Source organism: Sphaerodactylus townsendi, linkage group LG17 (assembly GCF_021028975.2).
Source record: "Sphaerodactylus townsendi isolate TG3544 linkage group LG17, MPM_Stown_v2.3, whole genome shotgun sequence".
Classification (NCBI taxonomy): domain Eukaryota; kingdom Metazoa; phylum Chordata; class Lepidosauria; order Squamata; family Sphaerodactylidae; genus Sphaerodactylus; species Sphaerodactylus townsendi.
This window is the reverse complement of record NC_059441.1, coordinates 12310761-12324754: the sequence shown is the minus strand read 5'-3', so window position 1 is coordinate 12324754 and position 13994 is coordinate 12310761. Positions and strand designations below refer to the sequence as shown.

Here is a 13994-nt window from a genome sequence, read left to right as displayed (position 1 = left end):
AATCTGAGATCAAGGAGGATCAAGATTGGTAGCCATAGACTCTGAATCATGAGCGAGGCTACCTGCGTCGGTGAAGAATTTCTAATTAACTGGGATTCTGTTCAGGCCAGCATCCAAGTCTCAGTTCTCCAACTAGAATTCCAGTTCCTCTCGCTCCAAATGCAGCAGTGGTAGGGAGGTTAAGAGCTCATGTATCTAATCTGGAGGAACGGGTTTTGATTCCCAGCTCTGCCGCCTGAGCTGTGGAGGCTTATCTGGGAATTCAGATTAGCCTGTGCACTCCCACACATGCCAGCTGGGTGACCTTGGGCTAGTCACAGCTTCTCGGAGCTCTCTCAGCCCCACCTACCTCACAGTGTGTTTGTTGTAAGGGGAAGGGGCAGAGAGATTGCCAAGCCCACTGAGTCTCCTGCAGGAGGGAAAGGGGGGATATAAATCCAAAACCACCACCACCACCACCACCACCACCACCACCACCACCCCTCCTCCTCCTCCTCCTCCTCCTCCTCCTCCCTCCTCCTCTTCTTCTTCTTCTTGCTATGTGGGTTCTAATCTGGAGGAACCGGGTTTGATTCCCCACTCCTCCACCTGAGTGGCGGAGGCTTATCTGGTGAACCAGATGTGTTTCCACTCTCCTGCGTTCCTGCTGGGTGACCTTGGGACAGTCACAGTTCTCTCTGAACTCTCCACCAACCTCACAAGGTGTCTGTTGCGGGGAAAGGAAGGGAAAGGAGCTTGTAGGCCACCTTGAGTCTCCTCTTACAGGAGAGAAAGATGGGGTATAAATCCAAACTCCTCCTCTTCCTCGACTGGAACAGCCACGGTTCACATCTTTTCAAGGGTATCTTGAAAGGATCAGACATGCCACCTTTGTTTGGAAGAACAGTTAATGATCTAGAGCAGGACACGGCACAATAAGCTTTCTTGGACAGAAAGAGAACTGGTTAGTTTCGCTTGGCTAGACTGGGGCCAGACAGCTGATCGGGAGCTTGATACCAAGTACCAGCACTGGATTGGTCACCCAGTATCACCTGACTTCTGAGGACAATGGAATTGTGGGCTATGGTATGTCTTACACCTAACTCAGAATTACTTATAGAACCCTTCTAGGAGCAGCAGTGGCATAGAAGGTTAAGAGCTGGTGTATCTAATCTGGAGGAACCGGGTTTGATTCCCCGCTCTGCCGCCTGAGCTGTGGAGGCTTATCTGGGAATTCAGATTAGCCTGTACACTCCCACACACGCCCGCTGGGTGACCTTGGGCTAGTCACAGCTTCTCGGAGCTCTCTCAGCCCCACCTACCTCACAGGGTGTTTGTTGTGAGGGGGGAAGGGCAAGGAGATTGTCAGCCCCTTTGAGTCTCCTGCAGGAGAGAAAAGGGGGATATAAATCCAAACTCTTCTTCTTCTTCTTCTTCCTGGTAGGGAAGGGAGCTGACGTCTGACCCAAGGGGCTCTCGATCAGTCGCCCAACACGGCACATAACCGAGGTCTGCACGTTGGAATGTTAATTTGCCCAGCTAATTTGGAAAACTGCCCCCCCCCCCCCCGTTTAGTTATTGCCCGGCTCAACCGTGGAAACAGACGCAAATAGATCCATAAGAGTTAACTTACTATGCTTAGAGCCAACGTTGCACTCATTCTCTGGCACTTCTTAATAAAAATACCTTTCGGGGGTTATCCCCACAGCTTACAAAGCATCCCCTATCACAAAACGGCTCACGATGAATTTGTGGGGAAAATTCAATAACATTTGTTTAGGTTACTGGGTACAGGCACAATTAGCAGTGGCATGATTTTTATAGACAGAAACACAATCCGCACTCTTAACAGCTCTCTGCCATGGCAAGGGAGATACTTACTGGCGATAAGGGAAAAATACACATTTGAGTAAACAACAGGCTGGAGGATTTTAAAAAAAAATAAATTAAACTCATGTTTATAACAACTCCTGAAAAGAGTTATACCTATTATTCTATTAGCCGATTGCCATCAATACGACCAAACACAAATCTGTGTTTTCCTGGTAAAATATACACACTCTCTTGGCCTAAATGGGCCAATTAAGAACAGATATTGGTAATGTCGTACATATGTTTGCTTCTCTTGACTTCCCGGGCCTGAAAGAACAGTTTGTCTTCTGTGTAGGATTGAAAACTGTTTATAGCAAAACAAAGTCCCGTTATACGGCCAGATCCACTGCGACGAACCTGAATTATGCGAAGCGTCATAAAAGCAGCTCAAAATTCTCTTATCGTTCCTTCATCTCAGCAAACATCAGCTCTCTAAATCATTCCTTTAAACTGGTTTCGAACCGTTTTTAATCCTGTCTTAGCCACCGTCTTGAGACAGCAAACCAAACCATGTAAACACACCCCCCCCCCCAAAGCGGGAAGGTCAAAACAAGAAAATTGGGTGCAAGTAAAAACTGAAGGAGTCAGGATCTGAACACCAGAGGTAAAGATGCTGTATGTTTGGAGCTCGAAGCATTTTGAAGAAATTATTGATCAGGTGAGAGGGGTCCAATGGCGATAGGGATCACAGCTTGAGGTTGGGTCGGGGGGAAGTATGTCTTCCTACGGTACCATTTTCTTAATCTAAAATAGCCCCTGAGTGAATGAGAGGATTTTGTACCCCGAACCTTTTGAGGCCTCAGGGGACGGTTTGTGTAAAGTGATGCACATGGGGGCAAAAAATCCAAACTTCACATACACGCTACAGGGGTCAGTGCTATCAGTCACAGACCAGGAAAGGGATTTGGGCGTCTTAGTTGATAGTTCCATGGGAATGTCAACTCAATGCATGGCAGCTGTGAAAAAGGCAAACTCTATGCTAGGGATAATTAGGAAAGGAATTGAGAATAAAACTGCAAAGATTGTCATGCCCTTATATAAAGCAGTGGTGCGACCGCACTTGGAGTACTGTGTTCAGTTCTGGTCGCCACATCTCAAAAAGGATATTGAATAGATAGAAAAAGTGCAGAGAAGGGCAACGAGGATGATTGAGGGACTGGAGCACCTTCCTGATGAGGAGAGGCTGCAGCGTTTGGGACTCTTTAGTCTGGAGAGGATACGTCCTTCAGTGACTGTTTATACCCATGTTTACATCCGTGTAAAGATTCAGGAGTCAGTGCCACCCTGCTCAATACCACCCTTCTCCAGGAACACCATTTTGTCAATTGGTATTTATTTCTCTTCCACAGGGCTCCCGCTGTTTGGATTTCAATGAACCTGAACTGAAGGAGGGTTTTGCCAGAATCTGATATTGCACCACAATATGGGCTCCGGGGACAGGGAGCGTTTTGCCCTTCTCATTTCCATAGCTTATAAACTCTGGCCGATGGGAAGTTCCTCGGGTGACTCACAGCCCAAACGGCGGCCCGAATGCTGGCGCTCGACAACGGGATCAGGGGAGGAGGCGAATTCAATGTCAAGCCTATCTGTTTAGATTCTGTTTATTCGTAGTAATGGCAATCACATGTCTGAAAATGCTGATAAGTCGCACCAAGCGTACGTTTCTCAGTAGCTATTCGACTCCCCCCTCGCGCACCAAAATTAAGCTCATCTTTAACCAATAACCAGGGAAATCATTTCACACCAAGATGCGGCGGTTTCCCGTTTGGGTTTTATAAGAGTTGAGGATTTTCACTATGCTGTGTGAAACGGGAAATATATATACTTCAGGAACAAAAGCGTTTAGTTACTTCATTCACACTTCACATTTCTCCCTGATGGGGGTCCGAAGTGGCTTATATCATTCTCCTCTTCTCCTTGTTATCTGCACAACAGCCCTGTGAGGTAGCTTTGGCTGAGAATTCATGACGAGTCAAAGGACACCCCACAAAGGACACCTCAGAGGGTCTCCCCCCATACTAGAAGAAGAAGAAGAAGAAGAAGAAGAAGAAGAAGAAGAAGAAGAAGAAGAAGAAGAAGAAGAAGAAGAGGAGGAGGAGGAGGAGGAGGAGGAGGAGGAGGAGGAGGAGGAGGAGGAGGAGAAGAGTTTGGATTTATATCCCCCTTTCTCTCCTGTAAGGAGACTCAAAGGGGCTTACAATCTCCCCCCTCCTTAAAACAAACCCCCTGTGAAAGAACTAGCCCAAGGTCACCCAGCTGGCATTGTGCTGGAGTACACAAGCTAACCTGGTTCCCCAGATAAGCCTCCACAGCTCGAGTGGCCGAGCAGGGAATCAAACCCGGTTCTCCAGATTAGAGTGCACCTGCTCTTAACCACTACACCACGCTGGCTAGTCGGTCACTCTAACCACTACACCAGGGGTCTGCCACCTGCGGCTCTCCAGATGTTCATGGACTACAAATCCCATCAGCCCCTGCCAGCATGGCCAATTGGCTACACCATGCTGTTGGGAGATCAAGAAAATGCAGTTTAGAAATGCTTCCTTCCACACATTTCCCGCCTCCCATGTTAGGTGCAAAAGTGTCCCATGCTCAGACTTTTCCAGTATGGAGTCCAGGCGTACCAGATTTCAGTGTTCTGTGTAGCCAGGAATTACGTTAATCGCTTGAGGGAAAGATTCACAAACGTCCCATTTTTCAGGTCAGATATCACAGACAAGAAGAAGAAGAAGAAGAAGAAGAAGAAGAAGAAGAAGAAGAAGAAGAAGAAGAAGAAGAGTTTGGATTTATATCCCCCCTTTCTCTCCTGCAGGAGACTCAAAGGGGCTGACAATCTCCTTGACCTTCCCCCCTCACCACAAACACCCTGTGAGGTAGGTGGGGCTGAGAGAGCTCTGAGAAGCTGTGACTAGCCCAAGGTCACCCAGCTGGCGTGTGTGGGAGTGCACAGGCTAATCTGAATTCCCCAGATAAGCCTCTACAGCTCAGGCGGCAGAGCTGGGAATCAAACCCGGTTCCTCCAGATTAGATACACGAGCTCTTAACCTCCTACGCCACTGCTGCTCCTCAAGCACAAGCACAAAACAGAAGATAGCCACGGTACCTCTTTCTCCAGTATGCGCGAAATCTCTCCTAAAATCCTGTCCAGGGCGGAAACTTTGCTGCCGTCTTGAACTTGAAGCTGCTTCAAAAGATCCTTCACCAACCGCTGCAGCCTTTCCACGTGAAAGAGAAAGAAATAAAAAGTAAGGAACTGGGGGAATTCCTTGAGGTGTCGGGGTGATGAAAAGGTGGGATGAAACCAGGGGCGTATCGCCCAGGGGCACATATGGGGTCAAATGTCCCGGACTCTTTGACCCACTTAGTCATGTGGGGGTGGAAAATGGTGCCCACACACCGCTCCCCCCGCCGGGTCCATACACTGACTTCAAGACCTGGTGCAAAAGAACGTTGTTTTGTCATGATGGGGGGAGGGGGGGGGGGGCAGAAAACTCAGATTTTGCACCGGGCTACATTTTCCCTAGATACACCCCTGGATGAAACTATTCAAAACCGAAAAGGGGAAAAAATACAGCATTTCCTTCGAACGACAGATCGTTTGGGGAAAAAAGAAAAGAAAATCCTATGATCTGCCAATCACCAGGGGCTGTGACTCGGTCTACCCTTTGTAGACGATCTCAGGGATCTGCAGTTCCTTTGCCGTCAATGGGACTCGAGCCGCGACTGACCATCACTGGACTGGACCCAATGGGCGGAATTTGGAAAACGTTTTAACGATAAAAGCTGGATAACTTGAATTGGGATCCCTGCTATCAGCAAGGATTTGGCTGCTCGGCAGCCAAACACTGAGCAAATTGTGGAGGGTCACTTGGTGCCCATACGTTCCGGCTGGAGGGAGGGACGCTCTTCAAACCGGTTTTTGCTTGTGAAAACACATCGGCAGATACAGAGCCGGCTTTGTGGCTTTCCCTTCGAGTCCTCACCCGCCCCTTCAGATAAAGTACGCCGACGCGGAGCCCTATGTCTGGCCTTTCAGAATAATTTCTCCCCCTTTAAATTCTTTACAAAAAAAAGCCCTATAGACGCAGTTTCTTGTTCCCGAAACACAAAGGTTCTTATTTCCCGTTTCCCTTCCTACGGGAGGATATAGAGTTACCTACTTCTAGATTATTCCAATTGTTACAGAATTGCTTAACTTCTTGGCAGGGCAGAAGCCGAACGCTGAATCGAGCTGTTTGTTGACTCAAATAAGGTAATCTTATTCCCTCTTTTCGGAAAGCGCGCTCGGCCTGCTCTTTCGAGCGGCTGCTGCAGAAACCTCAAAACGTCTGCCAAATTTCAGATTGCGGGACGGGGGTTCGTGGAGGATGTTTATTTTATCCTGAACTCGGCTGCTATCGGGAAAAGCTGAGTTTTGGACGAGGAGGGATTTAATCAGAGGCTCTATCAAATTGCCATTGGCATAGCAAGTCACACCATTCCCCAATCCTGGAAAAGCGACGTTCCTCTTCGTTTTTGCAGAGGCTTTCGGGAGCCTACACGTGCAGTAAACACGGACATAACCGTTCATGTGGGACTTCCTTTTCACTACAGAGAGTGTAATACATGATCACGTTTTGTGATCTACCGAAAGAGCCATTTTTGATCCGTATATGGCACGTAGACTGAATCTCAGGGAAGCTCGGTGCTTAGAAGAAGAAGAGTTTGGATTTATATCCCCCCTTTCTCTCCTGTAAGGAGACTCAAAGGGGCTTACAATCTCCTTTCCCTCCCCCCCCCCCAACAAACACCCTGTGAGGTGGGTGGGGCTGAGAGAGCCCCGAAGAACTGTGACTAGCCCGAGGTCACACAGCTGGCGTGTTGTCGGAGTGCACAAGCTAATCTGGTTCCCAAGATAAGCCTCCACAGCTCAAGTGGCAGAGCAGGGAGTCAAACCCGGTTCTCCGGATTAGAGTGCACCTGCTCTGAACCACGACATCACGCTAGCTTACCTGTTTCAAAGTGGAAACCACCTGCCACAAGCCCCACAGGGCATGTTCCCGAAACATGTTGGGAACAGTGCTCCAAAGAGCCCCACGTGGCTCCTGAACCACTGAGTGAGTATTGGGAGGGTACACGCTCCGGAAGGAATTTAAGAGCATGAACTTCTTGACAGTCAGGGCAGTTCAACAGTGGAATGTACTACCTGAAAGGGTGGTGGAGTCTCCACCTTTGGAGGTTTTTAAAGAGAGGCTGGGTGGCCATCTGTCAAGAGTGCTTTGATTGTGTGTTCCTGCATGGCAGAGGGTTGGACTTGATGGCCCTTGGGGGTCTCTTCCAATTCTGTGACTCTATGATTGCATGATTCTATGTTCTTGTGACCTTCCCCATGCATCCTCCCCCTGACCTTCAGACCCTCCCTTTTTGAAGTTCATGAAACTGAAATGTGCATCTTTTCTTTCCTAGACTGTTTCAGACTGCCTGGGAACCCAACAGATATCCTTGTGAACGGAACCACAAAGTTAAGATTATTTCTGATTGGTCACGAGCAAGGGGGGGAAGAACTGGCGCACAGAGATTACGGCTGCGCCACAGAATACAGGCTGCAATTATTTCATCTCCTCCACCTTTTTGCGCTTTTCCACCAGCGGATGAATAAAATCCACAACAGCCAAGAAGCAGGTCTGGGCTGGCAACAAGCCACGGGACTTAGTTGAGATTTATACCAGCTGAGGTCTGGGATAGGTCTGCCAGCGGAAGGAAACTGAAAAATACTATTAAGTCTTAGTAAAAGATGGATGCCACGCTTGGCTTTAAATTACACAGGGCCGGTGTAGATGTCAGGCCAAACCACAGTTACATGTGAACTGAGCAATAGACTAACCACATTTTCTTCTTCTTTCTTTCCACAGTGTACTCTTGGTTAATCTAGTGGCTTCACACACACACACACACACACACACACACACACACACACACACACACACACACACACACACACGGGAGGCGGAGGGAGGTGGGATTCAAATAATTTAACAACTGGTTGTTTACAAGAACCATTTTAACAACCGGTTCTGCCGAAGTGGTGCGAACCGGCTGAATCCCACCACTCTGTGTGTGTGTGTGTGTGTCTGTCTGTCTATCCCTCTCTCTGCATGTGTTAGATAGAAATCTGTCTGTCTGTCTGTCCCTTTGTGTGTGTTAGTTTCTATCTCTCTCTGCATGTCAGTTTCTATCTCTCTCTGTGTTTGTGTCCATGTCCATCTCTGTGTGTTAGTTTCTATCTCTCCATCCATCCATCCATCCATCCATCCATCCATCCATCCATCCATCCATCCATCCATCCATCCATCCATCCACCCATCCACCCACCCACCCACCCACCCACCCACCCACCCATCCATCCATCCATCCATCCATCCATCCATCCATCCATCCATCCATCCATCCATCCATCCATCCATCATCCATCCATCCATCCATCCATCCATCCATCCATCCATCCATCCATCCATCCATCCATCCATCCATCCATCCATCCATCCATCCATCCATCCATCCATCCATCCATCCATCCATCGCTAGATCCCAGTAGCACCTAAGATTTTTCAAGATTGTTGAGATATTATTATTATCATCCAACTTCTATGCCGCTCTCCCCCTGCAGGGCTTTTGAGAATCAACGCTCTTGAAAACTTGTGCTCTGAAAAATCCCGTTACATTCCGTTCCACAGAAAGACGATAATTCGGTCAGCCGAGGTGCAGCGGTTCAGAAAAAACATGCTTCCGCATTAGAAGACAGTCCCGAACGAATGTGAGAATAATGCTAAGACCCAGGCGGAGAAGTCGACGACACAGAGGGTCTGGTATGCTTTGTTCGGTGGCGGAGGAATACACAACCCTACTATCATCTCTCTGTGAAACGGAGAGTTGTCGTTAAAGTGCTATAGGATTCTGTACACATGTATAACGGTTTCAGCATAATAAATCTACATACCTACTGGACTCAAATCTAGGTGTTCATTTGGAAGCCTAACATAGCTACCCTTTGAAACTACACATGTTATAAGTTTAAGGTACAGATTCCCCTTCAGTCGTGTCTGACCCTGGGGTACCACTGCAAGCAGTGATTTCATAGGCAAGCCGTTTTAGTGGGAAAGATTGCCATTGCTTTCCCCAGCTATTCCCCTAGCTCAGGGGTAGGGAACCTGCGGCTCTCCAGATGTTCAGGAACTACAATTCCCATCAGCCTCTGTCAGCATGGCCAATTGGCCATGCTGGTAGGGGCTGATGGGAATTGTAGTTCCTGAACATCTGGAGAGCCGCAGGTCTATATGCTAGGTCAGTGATGGCGAACCTAAGGCACGGGTGCCAGAGGTGGCACTCGGAGCCCTCTCTGTGGGCATGCACACACGGAATTTGTCATGTGGGGGGCGGAAAATCACCCCCTCCCCCCCACATACACACACCTAGGCTGGCCAGGGCCACTGAGCATGACGTGCACGCACCGCGGTGAGCAGGGAGGACTCGGCTGGCGGGCCTGGTGCCTGTGCTCCAGGTGGCTGCTGCCCGAGGGGGGGGGGGCGCAGAAGAGGCAGAGATGCTAGAGAGGCACAGAGCGGTGCGCGTGGGACTTGCTGGAGGCTAGAGCAGGCTGGCCCCTGCTCGAGCGGGTGGGGTGGAGGAAGAGGGAGCCAATCATTTTTTTCTAAACTAAAACCTCAGCATTCAGGTTAAATTGCTGGGTTGGCACTTTGCGATAAATAAGTGGGGTTTGGGTTGCAATTTGGGCACTCGGTCTCAAAAAGGTTCGCCATCACTGTGCTAGGTACTCATTTACCGACCAAGGAATGGATGGATGGCTGAGTTGACCATGAGCCAGCTGCCAGGATATCTGACCCACAGGGGGCTCGAACTCCTGACCATGGCAGTGGCAGTGCAAGCACTCAACCACTACGCCACGCGGCTCCTAAGTTTACTTGCTCTGAAATGTTTGTAAGGTATGAATGCAATATCACAAAATAGCTGGAAAGGAAAAAAAATACATTGCCGATTACACTACACATTAAAAATAGTACACATTTGCACACATTTCCTGCCATAATCCTGCACGTGATAAGTTTATGACTTCACCTTTTGAGAGATGTACAAGGTCACATACTTACTTTGCTTTGTATGGGGAGTCACAAGTAGTGTTTTTGGATTCCATGATGGTTTCATATTCTTTGGCCCTAAAGGGGGAAAAAATGGTTTTATTATCTACATAAATGATATTCTGCTACTCTGAACTATTTTATCTTGTGTGTATTTCACATTAAAGTGACATTTATAAGGAGAGAGGAAGAGCCCGGCCGGATCAGACCAGTGGTCCACCTAGTCCAGAATCCTGTTTCATGCAGAGGCCAACCAGTTGCCCTGGAGGAAGAAGAAGGAGAAGGAGAAGGAGAAGAAGAAGGAGAAGAAGGGAGTAGGAGTAGTAGTTTGGATTTATATCCCCCTTTTCCTTCCTGTAAGGAGACCCAAAGGGGCTGACAATCTCCTTTCCCTTTCTCTCCCCACAACAAACACCCTGTGAGGTAGGTGGGGCTGAGAGATATCCAAAGAACGGCGACTAGCCCAAGGTCACCCAGCTGGCGTGTGTTGGGAGTGCACAAGCTAATCTGGTTCCCCAGATAAGCCTCCACAGCTCAAGCGGCAGAGCGGGGAATCAAACCCAGTTCCTCCAGATCAGGGTGCACCTGCTCTTAACCACTATACCACGCTGGCTCACAAGGGTGTAGGAGTCAAGAGACATCAGAATGGCAAATGCGGAAGTCGATCTTCAAGACGATGGCCCAAAGATGTTTAGGAAAACATGATTAATTTGAAGGCAGTTTTGTTTTGTTAATGCCATTAGTTACAGACCCTTGGAGACAGAGTCGGTCCTTCTTCAACAGACCAAGCCTGTCTAACGGCCAGAGGACACAACAAGAAGGCTGTACTACAAAGTATGGTTAAGCAGTCCAGTCCAGCAATATTTTCCGTCGTGGACACACAGAGATACAGCTTTAAATGTCCTAATTACATAGTCGTTAGTTCTCCCCGAAGCACTTCCTTCTTTGAAGTTAGGCGGGAGGAATGGAGCGACACTTATTTACCCTTTGTTTGAAGGCGAGGCCTAAGCCCTGCCAGGTTCTGGGTGTACCAGACAGACAGACATGGGTGGCTGAATAGGGAGAGACAGAAATATGAAAAGCTTTTTAAGCCCGGGATGAAAAGCTTGAACTTTATTGAAAAGGAGAAAGGGAGGATTCAGAGGGGGAGACACCAGAATGGCAGGGGCGGAAGTCGATTTTCAAGTTTGCACAAAGCCGGTGGCCCGAAGTGGCTTTTTTGTGCATTCTGCAAATGTTTACCCTCTGCCAAGGCACATGCCCCGGGGCTGTCTTTTCTCCCTTAATTACCCTTCTGATATATCTCATCGTTTTCCTTCAACGGGTTGGATGGTACGGCGTTCGCTGTTGGTTGGCTAGCCCGAAACGTTCGGCATAAGCTCTGCCTTCGCTTATGCCTGCCAGTTCCCCCTCCGAGTGCGGGATTAATTTCAAACCTGCTTCTGAAAAGGAGACTTGTTCGGTCCAGGATTTTCTTGTTGGCTGATGCCTGTTTTCTCTCTCTTTCACTTCGATGCGTGTTTGTTTTTTTAAAAGGTGAGTCCATTTTCTAAATACTCTTCCTCAGTGGCGTAATGTCCATTGGGCAAAGTGGACAGCTGCCCAGGGCTCAGGAACTTTGCACGGCATGCTCCTGCGTTTTTATTTTTTTTGGTGTTTTTTCACGTTTTGGGCCTGCAGAGCACGCATTTTAGAGGTATTGGCACCAAAATTTCAGGGTATCATCAGGAGACTGTACTGATTATACCCCCCAAGTTTGGTGAAGTTTGGTTTAGGGGGGCCAAAGTTATGGACCCCCAAAGGGGTAGCCCCTATCCCCCATTGTTTCCAATGGGAGCTAAGGAGATGGGGGCTGCACATTTGAGGGTCCATAACTTTGGCCCCCCTGAACCGAACTTCACCAAACTTGGGGAGTGTCATCAGGACAGTCTCCTGATGATACCCCGAAATTTTGGTGTCACTAGCTTAACAATGGCACCCCTGACAGGCACTCCCAGAAATCTGGCCAAGAATCTTACTTCTGCGTTGATTTTTTTCCCATTGATGTCAATGGGGAATTTCTGGTGCTCCACCTCCTTCCGCTGCCCATGGGGGGGGCATCAAACTCAGGTTTTGCCCAGGGCTCCAGTTTGCCTCGTTACGCCCCTGCTCTTCCTAGACGGCGAAAAAAGGCGGCGTGACCGAAACTTTGCGCTGAACGGAGCCGTGTCGTTTTTTGGGAAAGCGGGGAGTTTCGTGAGCGCTCGCTCGCCAAGTTAGAAGATGCAAACAAAATGGGCAGTTCCGTCGGCACCCGGACACATCTCTTCCGTTGGTAATAATTTACTTCTCGCCGGCCCACGCTCTGCTATGTGCCGTTTGCAGCGTCATTTTGATAGCATCACATACATGTTACTGCAGAATAATTTACTTTGCTATATTTCAACGAAGACATCCCCTGCTTAATGGTTTAGGGTTATAAATATTATTAATAAGAGCACGGAAATTTCTTTAAGAGAACAGATAATCTTACTGATTACAGCCTGTCCCCTCTTTCACCTCTGCCAATTCCACAGTTCAATTTTGATTGAAGATCTAACAACTCGCCTAGCAATAAAAACCCATTTGAGTGTGTTTTAGAAGGAGTGCTTTGTTTTCTTTTTGCAATTTTCACGATTTATTTATGACTGAAAACGGGTTGCAAATTTTCAGGTTTTTGAGTCGGGAATGTCCTGCGTTGGGGTATTAAAATTAAAGGTGTAGGATAGATTCAGGCAAATTTTTAAAATGAGCAATGTGGACAGTCTTCTTCCAAACTTAAAATGCCTAGACAGGTTAAGCGTGGCGGTTTCGCTCTTTGACCTTTAATAAGAAACCCGCCGATGTCCTCCATGGGAACTCCTTTCGAAGAAAACGCGGAGGTGCCTGTATATTGTCATACAAAACGACATTTTCTGCTCAAAATTAACAGGCCTCTGACAACAATTTGACTAGTCGCTGAAACTAGAAACAGAAAGGATTGCTAAACTGATGAGGCACACCTAAAGGAGGAGCCGGGGAGGCCGCTGGGATGGGTTCAAACCCCATCCTGGTCACAAACTCGATAGCACGGCTCTCTCTGGAACAGACCTCCATGAGCAACAGTGGGCTAATGAGTGGCCTACCTTAAAGGGCTGTTGTAAAGATCGCTAGGATGACCTGTGCAAAATGCAGGCAACGCCAAGGGTTAACCTTTGCCACAAACAGTAAAGTTGGGGCCTCAGTGCCTGTCATTGTCACAGCAGATCGAGGTCTCCAACCACAAAGTATGGGAAACTGCAAATTTGAGAGCGGGGGGGGGGGGGGGGAGTCCCCCGGAATCTAGAAAAATATTATAGTTTGTAAATCTGAAAAAGCCCTCCCAAACAGCTTTGACAAGGAACAAGCGGGCTTTCAGAAAGATTCTGCTTTCAAGAATCAACAGATTCTTGAGAAGTTTTGCATTAGATGAGAAAAAGGGAAACAGAGTAATTAAGAAATTAGCCTGAACTCTTAATCGCTAATCTTAGTTTGGCAGTAAGTCTTGAGTTGAAGGATTTTCCCAGTCCGTTGTCTCGTGGGGTTTCCTCGCGGGTCCCTAAATTATTTTTTAATTCAAAAACATTCCACCCCCAACACACCCTCCGCTGGCCTTTTAAGGCGGCAAAATCCTCTGAAACCCTCTAGGCAGCGAAATATGCCCAGGAATGCAACTTCAAAACTGCCCTGCGACAGCAAATAATCACTCTCGTGCAAACACATCTCGAAGTTGTACAATTTTCTCAATGACACAGAGAGCCGGTTTGCAGTGCCAGATGCAGAAAGAGAGCGAGTGAGTGTGAAAGGGCGAAAGACAGGAATGGATGTAAATTAAAAAGGCGAAGAGGATACAGGCCACACCAAGGCAGTTTTAAAAAAACAATATAACAACAACAACAACTGAAGCCGTAACAATAAAGTTCTCAATCTGGTTTCGCACCCAATCCTTTGACAATCAGAGAGGGTGGCAATAAC

The 13994-nt window shown here is 48.0% G+C and overlaps 1 protein-coding gene across 1 annotated transcript in view; it reads right to left on the bottom strand.

Moving 5' to 3' along the window:
- Positions 1 to 13994, bottom strand: part of SCAPER (S-phase cyclin A associated protein in the ER) — a 73216-nt gene that overhangs the window by 10061 nt on the left and 49161 nt on the right. Inside the window, exons 18-19 of the mRNA XM_048519729.1 lie at positions 9996 to 10061; positions 4955 to 5066 (exon numbers count right to left, since the gene is read on the bottom strand). Coding sequence (XP_048375686.1) covers positions 4955 to 5066; positions 9996 to 10061 — 178 coding nt within the window. The remainder of the gene's footprint in view (positions 1 to 4954; positions 5067 to 9995; positions 10062 to 13994) is intronic.